At 42.0% G+C, this 18,179-nt stretch overlaps 2 protein-coding genes and 1 non-coding gene across 6 annotated transcripts in view; 2 read left to right on the forward strand and 1 right to left on the reverse strand.

The window, feature by feature from the left end:
- Positions 1 to 129: 129 nt before the first annotated feature.
- On the forward strand, positions 130 to 14,009 carry cracdla (cracd like a). 4 transcript variants are annotated; one of them, XM_089002116.1, is made up of 11 exons: positions 313 to 373; positions 1,533 to 1,626; positions 1,757 to 1,868; positions 2,969 to 3,107; positions 4,445 to 4,586; positions 4,659 to 4,820; positions 6,565 to 6,819; positions 7,971 to 8,916; positions 10,734 to 11,467; positions 12,418 to 12,520; positions 12,599 to 13,998. In XM_089002116.1, exons 3-11 carry the CDS (start codon positions 1,835 to 1,837, stop codon positions 12,784 to 12,786), a joined length of 2,703 nt encoding a protein of 900 aa, XP_088858242.1. In that variant the 5' UTR covers positions 313 to 373; positions 1,533 to 1,626; positions 1,757 to 1,834; the 3' UTR covers positions 12,787 to 13,998. The 4 variants fall into 4 exon arrangements, with proteins under 4 accessions (XP_088858241.1, XP_088858243.1, XP_088858242.1 ...); XM_089002115.1 differs by lacking the exon at positions 1,757 to 1,868 and having other exon boundaries at positions 130 to 373; positions 12,599 to 14,009; XM_089002117.1 differs by lacking the exons at positions 1,533 to 1,626; positions 1,757 to 1,868 and having other exon boundaries at positions 277 to 373; positions 12,599 to 13,999.
- A 275-nt stretch (positions 14,010 to 14,284) lies between these two features.
- mgat4a (alpha-1,3-mannosyl-glycoprotein 4-beta-N-acetylglucosaminyltransferase A) overlaps positions 14,285 to 18,179 on the forward strand; it is a 36,454-nt gene continuing 32,559 nt past the window's right edge. The window contains exons 1-2 of the mRNA XM_089002399.1: positions 14,285 to 14,720; positions 16,347 to 16,540. Of these exons, the coding sequence (XP_088858525.1) occupies positions 16,447 to 16,540 (94 nt within the window). The 5' untranslated portion in view covers positions 14,285 to 14,720; positions 16,347 to 16,446. The remainder of the gene's footprint in view (positions 14,721 to 16,346; positions 16,541 to 18,179) is intronic.
- Positions 14,846 to 14,919, reverse strand: trnan-guu (transfer RNA asparagine (anticodon GUU)). Its single transcript has one exon. It is a non-coding gene; the product is annotated as a tRNA-Asn (tRNA).

Raw genomic sequence — 18,179 nt, forward strand, 5'->3', positions numbered from 1 at the left:
ACGGCTTTCATTTTTTGCCCTCCCCTCCCTCCTCTACTCTCATTTCTGGGCCCAAAATCAGGTTAGTGTTTTATAAGGAGCTTAGCGCAGAAGAGTATCTCTGGTCCTCCGTCTCATTCTATTCTGCCCTGTTTTTTTTTTTTTTTTGTGCATGTGCTCGTCCCGCCACAGAGTGACCTTCTCCCTCACTCTCTCTCTCTCTCTCTCACTCTTCCGCTCACTCCGCCTTCCCTCCTCCTCCTCCTCTCGTCTCTCTGCAGATGTGGTCGACAAGGCTTGCGGGTTCAAACAACACAGGAGGCTGACAGGACAATTTGGGGGACAACAGACGACACATGAGAGGTATCCTGAATCGACCGACTGGCATGTTGAGGTACTTGTTTTGGTTTTTGGGGTGAGGGAGGGGTGTCCGCTGTGACAAACGAACTCTGTCATTGAGATTACAGTGATACCTTGTCTTACAAACTTAATTGGTTCCAGGGCAGAGTGTGTAAGGTGAAAAGTGTGTATCCCAAAAATTAATTTCCCATAGGAAACCATTAACATGAGAATAATCCGTTCCCAGGTCCCCATAAAAACATATTTTTCTACTAAATAAGGCTTAAAACTACACAGAAGATACCTTATTTTATGTATAATAAATGTGCTATGGTGTTATAATTCAAGAAATAAACTGTACTGTATAATAAAGTCATTTTATTTACATTTGTGATGATCGTTGATGGCTTGATGGAATGGAGTGGCCGGTTTCATCAGCATTCAACACTTGATGAGGAACGTAACCTTCTTTCATCATCTTGAGGAATGATCCCTTGTAGTTGCTTTCTCTGTGATAATTTTACCTAGTTCCTCATCAATTGTGTTCTGTTTAGCTGGGTTGATAGCTTTTTGCATCAAGTGTACAGATGGCTTGTGCGGGTTGTTTGTGGAGCCTGATTGATGGGATATTTTAACCTTGCAGTCTACACTTTGCCTTTGAACTATCAAAGTTGAAACTCTGTCACTGTCGTCTGTCTGTCTCTTTAATGTTTAAACCACCCACCCCTCACTGCTGCGTTCTTGACCAATCACGTGGCTTTAACCAAAGACTGGGGGCGGGCAATAGAAGACAAAAACAGTCGGTTGCCATTTTCTTGTGAGGAGAACGGGCTCGTTCGCGAACGACACATCACTTGTTGAGGCAGCTCCGTGTACAAAAAAAGTTCGTATGCCAAGGTAAAGTTCGTAACGTTCGTAAACCGAAAAGTTCGTAAGCCAAGGGGTTCGTAAACCAAGGTATGACTGTATTTGATGGAACGGTTTCTTTCAGCAGCAACTGGATTTGTTTTTCTGGAACGTCCTAGCTATAAATTACAACATATGGTCAAACCAAGCTTTTTTTATTGGCCACACCAACAATAAAACGAAAATATTTCAAAAACCTGACATGTTAGGAAAACATGTTTGAAATCATAGTCAAAGTATGTCAGCCATCTTTGATGAAAGCATGATGTTCTTTAGTTAACAATCTTACTTTTCAATTCCATCTGCAGGTAAACCCAATAAAGTGTCCTGTGAGCGTACTGTACAGTCATCGTGTTAAAAGGACAAAAGGGTGCAAAGGCGCCCCACCCTCAAACAGTAAAGGTTGGTCCCGTTCCTGATAAAAACCAATAAACCTTTGGAACCTCCGGTCTTTGTTTCAGATCTAAAGCCTTATTACGGCAGCTTGCTTATACGAAAACAATAATATATATATATATATATTGTTACCTAGGGAACAACAGGGGAACCGGTCCCGGTTGCCTCTGGTTATTTGTGCTTTGGTTCCAACCACCTTGTACCAGGCAGTCAAATGGAGGCAGAGGAGAGCGCCGAGGATGCTTCAGGTGAGATTTTTGGAGTCGCCTTTATTAGTCTTGCAGTGGAGAAATTTACATTTCACAGCAGCAAAGTAAGAGGAAAGGAAAAGAAGAAGTAGAAAAACAAAATACAGGACCTGCTCGCTGTACAGGCAGCCATTGTCGCGGCGCCATCTTGAAGTCATAGCAACAACACAAAAAGCTAAATAACAAATACAGTGATACCTCGGTTTACGAACCCCTTGGCTTACGAACTTTTCGGTTTACGAAGGTTTAATTTATGAACATTTTACCTTGGCATACGAACTTTTTCGTACACGGAGCTGCCTCAACGAGTTGTGTCTTTCGCGAACGAGCCCGTTCTCCTTACAAGAAAATGGCAGCCGACTGTTTTTATCCTCTATTCCCCGCCTCCAGTCTTCGGTTAAAGCCTCGTGATTGGTCAAGAACGCGGCAGTGAGGGCAACTAGTTTAAACATTACAGGCAGACGACAGTGAGAGAGTTTCAACTTTGTTAGTTCAAAGGCAGAGTGTAGACTGCAAGGTTAAAATATCCCATCAATCAGGCTCCACAAACAACCCGCACAAGCCATCTGTACACTTGATGCAAAAAGCTATCAACCCAGCTAAACAAAGGTAAATAAAACCACTTTATTATACGGTACAGTTTATTTCTTTAATTATAATACCACAGCATATTTATTATACATAAAATAAGGTATATTTTGTGTAGTTTTAAGGCTTAGAAAATTAGAAAGTAGAAAATTATGTTATATGGGGACCTGGGAACGGATTATTCTCATTTTAATGGTTTCCGATGGGAAATTATTTTTGGGATACACACTTTTCACCTTACACACTCTGTCTGGGAACCAATTAAGTTTGGAAGCCAAGGTATCACTGTACTCTCCATAAATGGCTCGGCAGAGGACATGAATGGCTCCGTCCCCTAACGGCAGTAAAAGACAATCTTCTGTGACAGGTCATAACGAACCATTCTGTGACAACATCCTGTTCAGGTGTCTCTTCCTGCTACATTATGTCTCTCTAATATAATAAGTCCACTTCATGATGTTGAATCAGCTGTCACTTTTAACATTCTAAAAGATGCGCGTGTGTGTTTTCAGGACCCCGAAAGTCCAGAATAAAGTCGCTGAGGACTCGAATGTTAGTGAGAAGCAAGCGAAGAGGAGAGGATTTCAAGTTCAGCCAATCGACCAGTGACATCCTCGCAGAGAAAACGCTGGGATCCGACGGCGATTTGCCGTACGTATGTTGTCATTGTTAACGTATGTTATCAACTAAATGGCGCGGAGCCGGATAAAGTCCATCAAATCCTTCTCGTCAATTATTAACTTGCAATTGAAACATGTCACCGCTTTCACTTGAACTGATAAAAACAACTTTTAACACAGTTGAATTTTATTCACACGAATACTCTTCCACTCCCATTTTGCACTTTGTCTCGACCGCATCATGCTTCGCTGACACCGACAACAAACAGCGCTATCGCTGTCGTTGGTTACGCACGTTTGGTTATCGTCGTATAACAAATAGAAATACAGTGAGATCTCGGTTTACGAACTTTTCGGTTTACGAACGTTACATTTAGGAAAATTTTACCTTGGCATACGAACTATTTTTCAGGATACACACAGAGCAGCCACAATGAGTCATGTGTCGTTCGCGAACGAGCCCGTTCTCCTGACCAGAAAATGGCCGCCGGGTTGTTTTGGTCCTCTATTGCCAGCCCCCAGTCGTCGGTTAAAGCCACGTGATTGGTCAAGAACGCAGCAGTGAGGGGAGGTGGTTTAAACATTAAAAACACAGGCAGACGACAGAGAGAGAGTGACAAAATGGATAGAAAACAGTGAAATTTGGACTTGTTTCAATTTTGATAATTCAAAGGCAGAGTGTAGACTGCAAGGTTAAAATTCCCATCAATCAGGCTCCACAAATAATCTGCACAAACCATCTGTACACTTGTCAGAGATATGACAGACAGTCTCTGTCCACGGTGTCTGTCTGTCATATCTCTGACAACACTTGATGCAAAAAGCTATTTATCAACCCAGCTAAACAGAACACAATTGATGAGGAACAAGGTAAAATTATCGCAGAGAAAGCACCTACAAGGGATCAAGATGGTGAAAGAAGAAGGCTACGTTCCTCATCAAGTGTTTAATGCTGATAAAACCGGCCACTCCATTCCATCAAGTCATCAATGACCATCACAAAGGTAAATAAAATGACTTTATTATACTGTGCAGTTTATTTCTTTAATTATAATACCATAGCACATTTATTATCCATAAAATAAGGTATATTTTGTGTAGTTTTAAGGCTTGGAAAATTAGAAAGTTAGGGAAAATTATGTTTCATGGGGACCTGGGAACGGATTATTCTCATTTTAATGGTTTCCTGTGGGAAATTATGTTTTGGGAGACACACTTTTCGCCTGACACACTCTGTCTGGGAACCAATTAAGTTCGTAAGCCAAGGTATCATTGTATCTGTTAGTTTTGAAATGTCAACTCAACTCGGATGAGATGCTGAAGAGTCAAGAAAATAGCTGGGTGTTGTCTCATCATTATTTTTTTTAGATGCCCCCAGGGAATTATGGGATCTCGAGCGCTTTCCCACGACAGCATCTTCTGGGCCGAGCAGGTGCAGACAGACGACGACGGCGATGCCGTCAGCGTGTTATCGCAAGAGAACGTTCACAGCAAAATCAAAAGTTTGCAGGTAAAGTATGGGAATGAAAGGAGATTTTATTCATGTATTTTTCCAAACTCAAGACATGTTGTGTTTTCACAGATGAAGCTTCAGCAGCAGAAGATGCATTTAGGACCACCTCCTCTCGTTCTAACAATCAGGCGACACGAGGATGAGGGTGGTCGCTCCGAGGGGCACCTTCCTCCTCACGGGAGTCCAGAATTTTCACCTGTGGAGATCCCAACCCACGGAGCCGTCAGGAAGGTGAAGAGAAATCAATACATAAATAGTAGACCACAAGACATGAAATCAATCCAACATACCGTATTTTCCAGTGTATAAGGCGCACCCCCAATGAATGGTGTCTTTGCAAACATTTTCCATATACAGTGAGACCTCAACTTACAAACTTAATTGGTTCCCAGACAGAGTGTGTAAGGCGAAAAGCGTGTATCTCAAAAAACAATTTCCCATAGGAAACCATTAAAATAGGAATAATCCGTTCCTGGGTTTCCATAAAATATGCTTTCCAACTAAATAAGCCTTAAAACTACACACAACATACCTTATTCTATGTATAATAAATGTGCTATTGTATTGTAATGAAAGAAACACACTGCATTGTATCATAAAGTCACTTTATTTACATTTGTGATGGTCATTTATGGCTTGATGGAATGGCGTTGGAGGTCGAAGGTCAAAGGGAATTGCTGTTTGGAAAGGGAGGCGCATTACATGAGGACTGTAATTAAAGAAATAAACTGCTGTAAAACAAAGTTTTATTGACCTTTTTGATGGTCGTTGATGGCTTATGGAAGGAGAGTCACCTTCCATAAGAACTGTTGGTAACTTAACCTCTGGTGCTGTTCGGTCGTGTGCTTCCGCCGAAGATCACTCCGCCAGCCGTGGTGGGTGTGTATTGTGAAAATAGTGCTTATTATAAGGTTTAATTTTCATAAATTTGACGTTTGTAAGACGAAAAGTTTGTAAGTTGAGGTCTCACTGTACAGTCATACCTCGGTATACGAACCCCTTGGTTTACAAACGTTACATTTATGAACATTTTACCTTGGCATACAAACTTTTTTAGGGATACACGTCGAGCCGCCTCAATGAGTGATGTGTTGTTCGCAACAACAACAACAAAATGGCAGCCGACTGTTTTTGTCCTCTATTCCCCGCTCCAGTCTTCGGTTAAAGCTATGTGATTGGTCAAAAACGCAGCAGTGAAGGGGGAGGGGCTGATACATTAAAGAGACAGGCAGACGACAGTGAGAGAGTTTCAACTTTGATAGTTCAAAGGCAAAGTGTAGACTGCAAGGTTAAATTATCCCATCAATCAGGCTCCACAAACAACCCGCACAAGCCACCTGTACACTTGATGCAAAAAGCTATCAACCCAGCTAAACCGAACACAATTGATGAGGAACTAGATAAAATTATCGCAGAGAAAACACCTACAAGGCATCATTCCTCAAGATGGTGAAAGAAGAAGGCTACATTCCTCATCAAGTGTATAATGCTGATGAAATCAACCATCTAGCCATCAACGACCATCACAAAGGTAAATAAAACGACTTTATTGTACCGTACAGTTTACTTATTTAATTATGATACCATAGCACATGTATAATACACAAAATAAGGCATATTTTGTGTCGTTTCAAGTCTTAGAAAATTAGAAAGTAGAAAATTATGTTTTATGGGGACCTGGGAACGGACTATTCTCATTTTAATGGTTTCCTGTGGGAAATTATGTTTTGGGAGACACACTTTTCGCCTGACACACACTGTCTGCGAAGCAATTAAGTTCGTAAGCCAAGGTATCACTGTACACTGTTGTAACTTAATGAAAGACAGGTTCTCTTCATCAAAAAGACTTCAAGAAAGCTTGACATCTACTAGAGTTTATCCTTAGCTAAAACAATAAAACCTCTTAGCAATTAGCATTTTAAAGCATGGAACAATATTTCCACCCACAATATTTTGTTTGTGTTTATCTTGGCAGGTGCGATCGCAGCCAAATTCACGTCCACTCTCCCCCATCTTCAAACATCCCACTTCCAAATGCATCGCCGGCAGCACGCTATCGCCGACGTTCATCCCGCCTGGCTCCAACGTCACTTTTTCACCTTGCGAGCCCCCGTTGGACTTCAGCACCCCGGCACACTTCACCCCTTCTTTGGACACGTCCGCCGCCAGACACCGCATGGCCGTCAAACCTCCAAACCAGAGGGCCAGCACCAAGAGAAGGGTGACTGAAGTGAGTGACCATCTTTGGCATCTTGTGCAATGTTTATTATTATTTTTTAATTTCTCAAGATAGGAACAACAACTTGCATCAAAAGTTTGAAACGATATTACCGTATTATCCAGTGTATAAGGCGCACCCCCAACGAATGGTGTATTTTCAAACTTTTTCCATATATACGGCGCAACTTGAATGAATCAAATAGGGTTTCCAAATATCTAATATAATATAATATAATATAATATAATATAATATAATATAATATAATTCAACATCAATTCCAACAACAATTTCAACATTTAGCTTGTAGTCAACGTGCACATTCCACCATGATGTCCCTAATCCACTGGTGGAAAGACGCTTTGATCTCTCCTCTTTCATCTAGAACCGCTTCATATAACAAAGAGGGTACAGAAAGTGCTTAAGAATGAATGTCTCTCTGTGTCTTTGTGTTGTCATACTATTTGTTGGTTTTTTGGTTCTTTTGACTTCAAGACGTCGCCGCGAGAGTGGCTGCCTTTACAGCATTTCTTGTATTTAGTTTTTTTTTTTACTTTCATTTCTTTCATCACTTTGCTGCTGTGAAATGTCAATTTCTCCACTGAAAGACTAATAAAGGCAAATCCAATCCAAATCCAATAATATCATATCATATCATATCAGATGATCGAGAATATAAAATATAAAATAATATCTAAATATGTATTTAGATATATTGGATATACAGATTACAAATTTATCAGTTCATGGGAAAGACAACCAATTAAAATATACACTCCTTTATCACCGAAGCAATTTACGACTTGAAACTCCTTCACAGGAAGAGCTCATTAGCCAGGTTGCAAATTTATCAGTTCATGGAAAAGACAATGTTTTATTGCTTATTGAACGTCCAGGGGCGTGGTATTCTAATCGAGAAAACTATGTTTTACTAATGTATCACTTTAATTTGCATATACTCTCAATAAATACCTTGGCAGAGGGCTGCAGAATTCAGGCGTCTGTCATGAATGACTGCGTCTCCTGTCGGCAGTAAAAAACAATCTTTCTGTGTTCAAGCCTTGGTCCATCGTGTCCGATCGAACATCTCTGACAGTGATTGTACTGGGTTATTACGAAAACAGCTTTTTATTCTTACAAATACTGTCGTTGTCCATTTTTAGCGGCCTGGCGCAAAGATGGATGACATAAACAGCCATCCTGAACCTGAGACAGACAAACATGCAAGCGAGGAAGTCGTACGGGAGGAAGAACAAGCTCAAATCAATGCATCCCAACAATCCCTGCCTAAAGCCACTCAGCTGGAAGCGTTCTCATCGGACGCCACTCTGGGTCATGTCTTACTTCAACAGAAACTTCAGAGATGTTCCGTTGCGACGTCTACCCAGAGACAACGTCCATTCTTCCAAGCGAAAGAGTCAATGGACAGCTCAGAGGAATCCAGGGTTGAAGTCAAGATCCTGGATAACAGCGAAATCATCTCCGTAAGCCAGCCGTTACCCGTTTGTCCTCTGGATGAAACCGAAGTAAGAGGACTAAAAAGACCCGGATCGGGATCCTTCCATTTCTCCATTAGCTCTGCCAAAAACCGTATCGAAGACAGACCTCGATCAGGCACTTTTGTGGGACAAACGGGGTCCAAACACAAGTCAGGAGGACCGGTCGAAGATGTCATGTTAAACCTGAAAGAAAGGGAGCAGTGTCAAAATCGACACACTGGGGGGAGATCTTTGACAATGGGAAGATTTAAACAAGAGCAGAAAAGCTCGGAGCTTCCGTGGGGAAGGCGCGAAAGTGTCGCCAAAAATGCCCAATCGGAGAAAACTGTCCATGGTTTCTCATTGGAGGATGTGGAGAGCGGCAGGGATGCCACGTGGATGGCCGTGGTAGCGACAAAGGCGGAAGTCAAGGAAGAAGAAGGAAAGAGCATGTTTGGGTTGAAACTGCGCTCCACCTCCAACTCCATGAGATTTTGGTCAGATGGTTCTTCCAAATGTCAGTCCAGCAAACCATCGACAGACGAGCAAAGTGATGGACTGACAAGACACAAAAGTAAAGACAGCGAGAGCCTGTCCAAAATAGCCAACGCTGGAGATTTCACACAGACAGGTGAGTTCATCGGCCATTGCCAAATACAGTGAGACCTCAACTTACAAACACCTCAACTTACAACCTTTTTGTCCTACAAACGTCAAATTTATGAAAAATTAAACCTTATAATAAGCACTGTTTTCATAATACACACCCACCACGCCTGGCGGAGTGATCTTCGGCGGAAGCACACGACCGAACAGCATCAGAGGTTAAGTTACCAACAGTCCTTATGGAAGGTGACTCTCCTTCCATAAGCCATCAACGACCATCAAAAAGGTCAATAAAACTTTATTTTACACCACAGTTTATTTCTTTAATTACAGTCCTCATGTAATGCGCCTCCCTTTCCAAATAGCAATTCCCTTTGACCTTCGACCTCCAACGCCATTCCATCAAGCCATAAATGACCATCACAAATGTAAATAAAGTGACTTTATGATACAATGCAGTGTATTTCTTTCATTACAATACAATAGCACATTTATTATACATAGAATAAGTTATGTTGTGTGTAGTTTTAAGGCTTATTTAGTTGAAAAGTATATTTTATGGAAACCCGGGAACGGATTATTCCCATTTTAATGGTTTCCTATGGGAATTTTTTTTTGAGATACACACTTTTCGCCTTACACACTCTGTCTGGAAACCAATTAAGTTCATAAATTGAGGTCTCACTGTACTTATTTACATTTTTTTTTGTGGCACCCATTCATTTTGATGGCAAAACAAGTCTTCTGTAAATGAAAACTTTTGGTCAAAACTTTGATTGGGTTGCCAGTATCAGCAAACTGCAGTAAAATACTGACTTATTTTTTGTACCATCCATTTATTTCTGCAGCAAAATACTGATGTACTTTTTTTGTGGCACCCATTCATTTCGATACCAAAACAACTGATCTGTCAAATTCAACTTTTGGTTAAAACTATGAATGGGTTGCCAGAATCACCAAAGTGCAGCAAAATACCGATTTACTTTTTTTTGTGGAACCCGTGCATTTTTATACCAAAACAACTGATCTGTATTGTTCAACGTTTGGTCAAGACTTTGATTGGGTTGCCAGTGTCAGCAAAGTGCAGCATAATACTGATGTACTTTTTTTGTGGCACCCATTCATTTCGATACCAAAAAAAGTGTTCTGTGAAATTCAACTTTTGGTGAAAACTTTGATTGGGTTGCCAGTATCAGTAAACCGCAGCAACATACTCTTTTACTTTTTTTGTGGCATCCATTCATTTTGATACCAAAACAAGTTCTGTAAAATTCAACTTTTAATCCAAACTTTGATTGGGTTGCCATTGTCGGCAAACTGCAGCAAAATACTGATTTACATATTTTTGTGGCACCCATTCCAAACAACTGATTTGTAAAATTCAATTTTTGGTCAAAACCTTTTTTGAGTTGCCAGTATAATTGAAATACATGCTGCCATTTTTAAAATACTCTTTCATTTTGGCATGAACAGTTTTTGATACCTATTAATGGCAACCCTCCCCCCAATTTTTTTTTCATCCAATATCCTCCCATAAAATGTTTTTAGCTGTAATGGCGAATCTGTAGCCAAAGCTTCCTCGTTCCTTTTCATTTGAGTATTAAAATAAATACGTTTTGAGTATCCTTTTCATGTAAATACCAAAAATTTTTTTGGGCGGGTACCTTTTCAATTGAGTATCAAGATAAAAAAATGGAATTAAGGCAGTTCAGATTTTTCTGTTCCAAACTGTGGTTGAAATGTAATTTGTCACTCAGCGGAAGCAATTGGTTGCCTTTTTAATTGTCATTCCGTAGACATCAACATCACTTCGCTTTTTTTATTTTATTTTTTTTGTTCCAGGCCACGTCATCCCACCCAAGCCTAGCGCTCCATCTATCTTTGAAGCTCCCATCCTACCAACCCACACCCAAACAACCTCCTTCCACCCTCCTCAGGAGCTTCAATCCGGTCCACAAACACCTGAGCTCTCCTGGGTAAGCCTGGCAATGGAAAAGACCCGAAGCCTCCACCAGCTTTTTGCCAGAAAATTTCCCAAGGACTTGACAAATACCCCTTCGCAACCACCAGCGCGAACAACAAACCCTGTTGACATATTAAATATGAAATCTCATCCGATAAGATCACCAGAATATGAGAAATCACAACCCCATGGCGCTAAAGTGATAACGGAGCAGATCCAATCACCCCAAAGGACAACAAACACATGCAAGGAAGCGGAATTGCCTCCATGGCATGTAAATACAAGTCAACCGACCTTGACAACAAATGTTTGGATGACCCAATTTCCCCTGTCAGATAGCTCATCTCCGTTTGGAGTGAGGTCTACCGGCACTCCATCACAAGCCTCGGAGCAGAATCCGTCGCCACCTTGGAACCGCCGAGGTCTTCACGCTATAGCGCAGCAGCCCAAATATACCACACCTGCGGTGGACGAAGGTAAATGGACAGTGCAGGAAATGGAGAGCCCTTCGCTACTAGCCAAGCACGGCGCTTTGACTGCCGGATCTGTTAGCGAGAAGGCTGCGTTTTTGGAGAGACATGCAGAGTGGTGTTGTCCACCTGGGACAAAAGGGGTTGGTACTTACTACTGTTTTACCGTCTTTCATTCAGAACTCGCAAAAGTCAAATACAGTGATACCTCGGTTTACGAAGCCCTTGGTTTATGAACTTTTCGGTTTACGAATGTTACATTGATGAAAATTTTACCTTGGCATACAAACTATTTTTCCGGATACACACGGAGCCTACAATGGGTGATTCTCCTCACAACAAAATGGCAGCCGACTGTTTTGTCCTCTATTCCCCGCCCCCAGTCTTCGGTTAAAGCCACGTGATTGGTCAAGAACGCAGCAGTGAGGGGAGGTGGTTTAAACATTAGAGACAGGCAGACGACAGTGAAATTTGGACTCGTTTCAACTTTGATACTTCAAAGGCAGAGTGTAGACCGTAAGGTTAAAATTCCCATCAATCAGGCTCCACAAATAACCCTCACAATCCATCTGTACACTTGATGCAAAAAGCTAAAAGCTTCTGATTCTGAAAAAAATATCAACCCATTAAACAGAACACAATTGATGAGGAACTAGGTAAAATTATCGCAGAAAAAGCACCGACAAGGCGTCATTCCTCAAGATGGTGAAAAAAGAAGGCTATGTTCCTCATTTAGTATTTAATGCTGATGAAACCGGCCACTCCATTCCATCAAGCCATCAATGACCATCACAAAGGTCAATAAAACGACTTTATTATACAGTACAGTTTATTTTTTAATGATAATACCATAGCACATTTATTATACATAAAATAAGGTATATTTTGTGTTGTTTTAAGGCTTAGAAAATTAGAAAATTATGTTTTATGGGGACCTGGGAACGGATTATTCTCATTTGAATGGTTTCCAATGGGAAATTATTTTTTGGGATACACACTTTTCGCCTTACACTGTCTGAGAACCAATTAAGTTCGTAAGCCAAGGTATCACTGTACTTCTGTTCTCCGTTTTCATGATCCCGACCTTTCTTAGGTAGAGTTGAGGAAAGCGCAACTGGAAACCAAGGCATCGAATGAATCCCGCACACAAAGCAAAGACTCCAAAGCTGATGGAAGAGAAATGTTCAAACTTCCAGGTGCGTGCGCTACCTTCATCTAATTGCAGGGGTCAAATGTCGCAGCCGGATAACATACCCCCCCCCCCCCGCCCCCAGAGTCCCAGAGTCCTGCCCGAGTTCCTGACAGACCACGAGAGGAGAAATGGCTGCGCAAAAACCTGGGTTCTTCTCCATCGCCTTCCTCGTCCCCCATCCTGAGGTCCTTACCCGATCATGCTGAGCCCTCCTGGATGGAAATGGCCAAGAGGAAGTCGATGGCGTGGAGTGACAAGACTATGGACTAAGGAGTCAAACACAACTTTTGTATTTCATAATTTGAACCTTTTTTTTTTCAAGACAGTGATCCCTCGCTACTTCATGCTTCACCTATCGTGGTATCAGTGAATCGCAGGGGAAAAAAAACCCACCCAGCACCCCCCTCCCCCTTCTGTGTTACTATTATACAGTTATACCTTGGCTTACGAACTTAATTTGTTCCCAGACAGAGTGTTTAAGGCGAAAAGTGTGTGTCCCAAAAATTAATTTCCCATAGGAAACCATTAAAATGAGAATAATCTGTTCCCAGATCCGCATAAAATATAATTTTCTATTTTTTAAAGCCTTAAAACTACACATAATACACCTTATTTTATGTATAAAAAATATGCTATGGTATTATAATGAAAGAAATAAACTGTACTATATAATAAAGTTGTTTTATTTACCTTTGTGATGGTCGTTGATGGCTTGATGGAATGGAGTGGCCGCTTTCATCAGCATTAAACACTCGATGAGGAACGTAGCCTTCTTCTTTCACCATCTTGACGAATGATCCCTTGTAGGTGCTTTCTCTGCCATAATTTTACCTAGTTCCTCATCATGTTCTGTTTAGCTGGGTTGATAGCTTTTTCTATCAATACGTCTGTGTAAGCTCTCAGTCGTACAGGAGTGGTCCATCGATGAAAATGTTTCTTCAGCCGTCATCTGTACTTTAACCCCATTAACCACGTAAAACGAGGGATTATTGTACCCCACATTTCATGACATATTAAAAGTGCGGTGTTATATAAATTGGATTAGCTTCGTCACAGATACATTTCAAGAATAGGTGGAAAAAGATTGAGGGACTTGTTGAATTTTCCACTTAGTGGACATCCAAAGATTGAACCCTTGAAAGATGTGATGGGAATTCCGTGTCTTTTCAGTTAGCCGGTTCTTTTGGTTCGGCTGACTAAAAAGATCCGGCTCTTTTGGCTCCTAAATGGCTCTTCAGTTTGTTTGTTTTGTGTTGCTTAAAATAACTAACGACCCAAAATCATGTAACATTATGTGAAAACGACGTACTCATGTAAAAAATACACTATGTCAAATATTTTTATTCTTGATTTATATGTGCACAGAGAGCATCCACAAGCTTTCACTTTCCCTGTGGTTACTCTGTTCTGATGATCAGCTAATAATAACAGCATAATGTGATAACATTTGTCCACCTGTCTACCCTAAAGTCCCCCCAACCCTTCTACTCACTTCTGCGTTTGTCTGTAATTATCCCCTCCCTCCCTCTACCACGGATATTGACCAATCACGTGCGGCTTGAAACGAAGACTGGGGGCGGGGAATAAAAAACAAAAAGTTCCTTGTTAGGAACGGCTCTCTTCGTTCACTTCAGAGATCTGGCTTTAAGAACCGGCTCGTTTGCGAACGACACATCACTACTATGTAGTACCCTATCAGGCCAATAGGAGTCAGCACCTGCTAATGAAACGCTCGCATATACGCACGTAAATCATCCCTCGAAGGCAGTCAGCCATTGCTTTCCAACTCACGAGGCGCACTTTTGATTTCACTTTGCCAGTGTTGGCCAACCTTCTGACCGCATGTACGGGCTACACTCTGAGGAGCTCCGTCTCCTGGCCGCTCTCCTCCAATGATGTGGTGGAGGACGCCGACCTGTCAGAAGAGGTCGCCCCGGCCTTGCTGGTTGAAGGCGGCGGGTTGTGGAAGCAGGCGTACCCGGCCGGCGTCAACAAGAATCCCGGGGAACGAGTGGGGCCCGAAAGCGACTCCAGTACGGTGACTCAGCGTCCTGCTCGCTTCTTTTACTACCGGACGGAGAAGCTTAAGGTGGCGGGCGGCGGGCGGCGGGGCGCCCCCCCACCAGGAGACCGCAAGGACGGCCAGATACATCGCTCATCGTAGCGACTGAGGCTCCTTGGCCACAATATCAAGTCAAGACAAGGTAGTACTATACAACACGGTATCATCCAACATACAAAATCCATCAATTTGCGATCAATACCACTTCAGGAAATAGTGATAAATTAAAAAAGAACATTTTAAATGTCACGTCATATCAAAATTAATCGTCCCTGGGTGGGCTCGAACCACCAACCTTTCGGTTAACAGCCGAACGCGCTAACCGATTGCGCCACAGAGACGTTGCTTAGAAACTGTTGACATTTTCCTTTCAAAGGATTACTAAACAAAATAAAATCGCCGGGATTTGAACGTGGTTGTTGTAGTATTTTGATTTTTAAAAGTTGAAGTAAAGAATGGACTGCAAACTCATTGTCATTGAGTCAATACCAGAGCTGCCCACTATTTTTCGAAGTACTTTTAATAATAATAATAATAATAATGATAGTACATTTGATTTCTAAGCGCCTTTCAAAACTCTCAAGGTCACTTTACAGTCACAGGATCAGTTTTTTTGTGGGTGAGCAGCGGCAGGCACACGCACCACTGGAAGTAACTGAAATAGACAGAAAGCTAGCCAGATAGCCAATAGATAGCTAATAGATAGACAGCTAGAGAGTGATTCATTCTTCAGGACTTGCTGTACCCTCTTTGAAGCAGTTCTAGATGAAAGAGGAGAGGATCAAAGCATCTAGTTCAGCAGTGGATAAGGGACGTCATGGCGGAATTCCTCAAGATGGTGAAAGAAGAAGGTTACGTTCCTCGTCAAGTGTTTAATGCTGATGAAACCGGCCACTCCATTCCATAAGTCATCAACGACCATTAAAAAGGTAAATAAAACAACTTTATTATAAAGTACAGTTCATTTCTTTAATTATAATACCATGGCACATTTATTATACATAAAATAAGGTATATTTTGTGTAGTTTTAAGGCTTAGAAAATTAGAAAGTAGAAAATGATGTTTTATGGGGACCTGGGAACGGATTATTCTCATTTTAATGGTATCCTATGGGAAATATTTTTTGGGATACACACTTTTCGCCTTACACACTCTGTATGGGAACCAATTAAGTTCGTAAGCTAAGGTATCACATGAACATGTGACTACTGAGGCGGCGGGTATTAGTCATCGGTTTTTAAAGCAGCACAAGATGGTAGAAACACTTCATAACGCCCACAGGACGGAATTACAAATTTATTTTGAAGAGTCGTACCGGAAGCGCACGTATTCACGAAACGTTTTGACACGTAGGAACAATTTAGGTTTGGGGAAACGCGCGTGTCAACGTTCACGAAGAAACGTGTTGGCACACGCTGAAATGAGAACTTTTAAGTGTCATTTTTGTAAACCTCTGTGTGAGTTCTCTTGAATGACATTTTGTAAAGTGCGACTACTACGGATTTACTTGAAGCCGGGAACGTCACTGCACTCGAACTGCTCGTCCTCAATCTCCTTTTGGGGGTTTTCTCATCTGTTGCTCGTGGGAGTGGAATCGACGTGATTTCGAGGCGTCGCCAACAGAGGCTATCGCGAAGATTCCGTCAACAACAACAATTAAAAGACGAAATCGAAATGCGTCTTCCTGCCTGTGACTCTTATTAGGAGCCTCATCCTTATCAGAAATGGAGCGCACCGGCAGCTAACACACACCCTTCGTATATTTAGCAGACATGTAAAGCATCTCGACGCGGAAGATCGTTGACTCGTCAGCTTGTGGTGGTGGCGGACGGCGGCGACACGAGCGAAGAAGCTTCGCTGAAATGAGATGAGGCTCAGAAATGGAACTGTGGCCACTGCGATAATTTTCTTCACGTCTTTCCTCGGCTTGTCCTGGTACACCGCCTCGCAAAATGGCAAAGGTATGTCTTCGGCTTTTCCCTTCGTCTTTTCCTTTCGGCTTTTCCCTTTAAGGGGTCACCACAGCGAATCAGTGTCCTCCATCTTTAGAGGTTTGATCCGCATGTTTGTTTTGGCCAAGCTTTTACGTCGGATGCCCTTCCTAACACAGCCCTCTGTATTTATCCGTGCATGGGACCGGCACAAGAAGAGGTATGTCCCTTTGTGGCTACAGAACAAGCAACTGGCTCAGTAAAAGGCTCCCAAACACAAAATCGGCACAGCAACGTTCAAAAAAGCAAAAACTATACTCACCGTTTGGTGACAATGCTCTGATCTTACCATGAAATGGGCATCTGTTTCCATACATTACATCACAAACTGTACTTCAAAATCACTGTATGTTTGTTTTCTTCCTGTCAAGTCACATCAAATTAATTTCTATATCCCCGAACATCGCTTATCCGACTGAGAGTCGAGCTGCTACTCCTCCACATTGAGTGCAATCCGATGAGGTGGCTCGGCATCTATTCAAGATGCCTCCTGGACGCCTCTATGTTGAGGTGTTCGGGGCAAGTCCCACTAGCAATGAGGCCTCTGGACGACCCAGGACACGCTGTCTCCAAGCTGTCCTGGGACCGTCTTTGGATCCCTCTGGACGAATTACACCTGATACCGACCCCTGATTGGATTGGTTTGGGTTGGATTTACCTTTATTAGTATTGCAATGGAGACGTTTGCATTTCAAAGCAGCAAACTTATGAAAGATGAAAAGAATGAAAGAAGTAGAAAACAAAGTTGAAACTCACTCACTGTCGCCTGCCTGTCTCTTTCATGTTTAAAGGACAACCGACATCACTTTTTTTGTTTCCTAATTGACATCAGAAAAACGTTTTCGAGCATCTAAAATACCCAAAACACGCAGTATAATTTTATGCATCCGGACTGCAATGTAGTGTCCCAGAAAAGAGGCAGAAAATGGCGACCAAGCTCCGTGTGACGAATTAATCAGCCCGTTTCCACAGGCTGATAAATTCCTTATATGGAGCTTGGTCGCCCTCTTCTGACTCTTTTTTGGTGCAACATGACGTTTTCAGACCAAACAAGCACAGCAAAATGCATTGCGTGATGGAAGGACTGCTACAATATGTCCTTTTTTTTCGGTCAGGGGCGTTCCTTCTGTGACGTCACGTACCGACTCATCACCAACTCAAAAACAAGACTTCCGGAATATTCAGCGCGAGTCTTAAAACGTACAATATAGCTATATGCGGTGGAATCTGTGTAAAATACACTCAGTAGAAGTCATTTGAAGCCATTTTATAAATGATGGACACAACCTTTCCGGAGACGTTGGTTGTCCTTTAAACCACCCTCCTTACTGCTGCGTTTTTGACCAATCACGTGGCTTTAACAGAAGACTGGGGGCGGGAAATACAGGCCAAAAACAGTCTGCTGCCATTTTGTTGTTAGAAAAACAGGCTCGTTCGCGAACGCCACAACACTCATTGAGGCAGCTCCGTGCACAAAAAGTTCGTATGCCGAGGTCAAGTTTGTATGGCAAGGTAAAATTTTCATAAATGTAACGTTCGTAAACCGAAAAGTTCGTAAGCCAAGGGGTTGGTAAACCGAGCTATCACTGTAACTGGTATACAGACACCT

The sequence above is a fragment of the Hippocampus bargibanti genome, linkage group LG08 (assembly GCF_051943395.1).
Source record: "Hippocampus bargibanti isolate YZ-2025 linkage group LG08, ASM5194339v1, whole genome shotgun sequence".
Classification (NCBI taxonomy): domain Eukaryota; kingdom Metazoa; phylum Chordata; class Actinopteri; order Syngnathiformes; family Syngnathidae; genus Hippocampus; species Hippocampus bargibanti.

What these genes read in the sequence shown, in the direction of transcription:
- cracdla (XM_089002115.1), top strand. Translation starts at nt 152, where the DNA reads ATGTGCTCGTCCCGCCACAGAGTGACCTTCTCCCTCACTCTCTCTCTC. An exon ending in GCAAAATCAAAAGTTTGCAG is followed by an intron (nt 4,587 to 4,658) that starts GTAAAGTATGGG and finishes GTGTTTTCACAG; the next exon opens with ATGAAGCTTCAGCAGCAGAA. An exon ending in CCAAGAGAAGGGTGACTGAA is followed by an intron (nt 6,820 to 7,970) that starts GTGAGTGACCAT and finishes GTCCATTTTTAG; the next exon opens with CGGCCTGGCGCAAAGATGGA.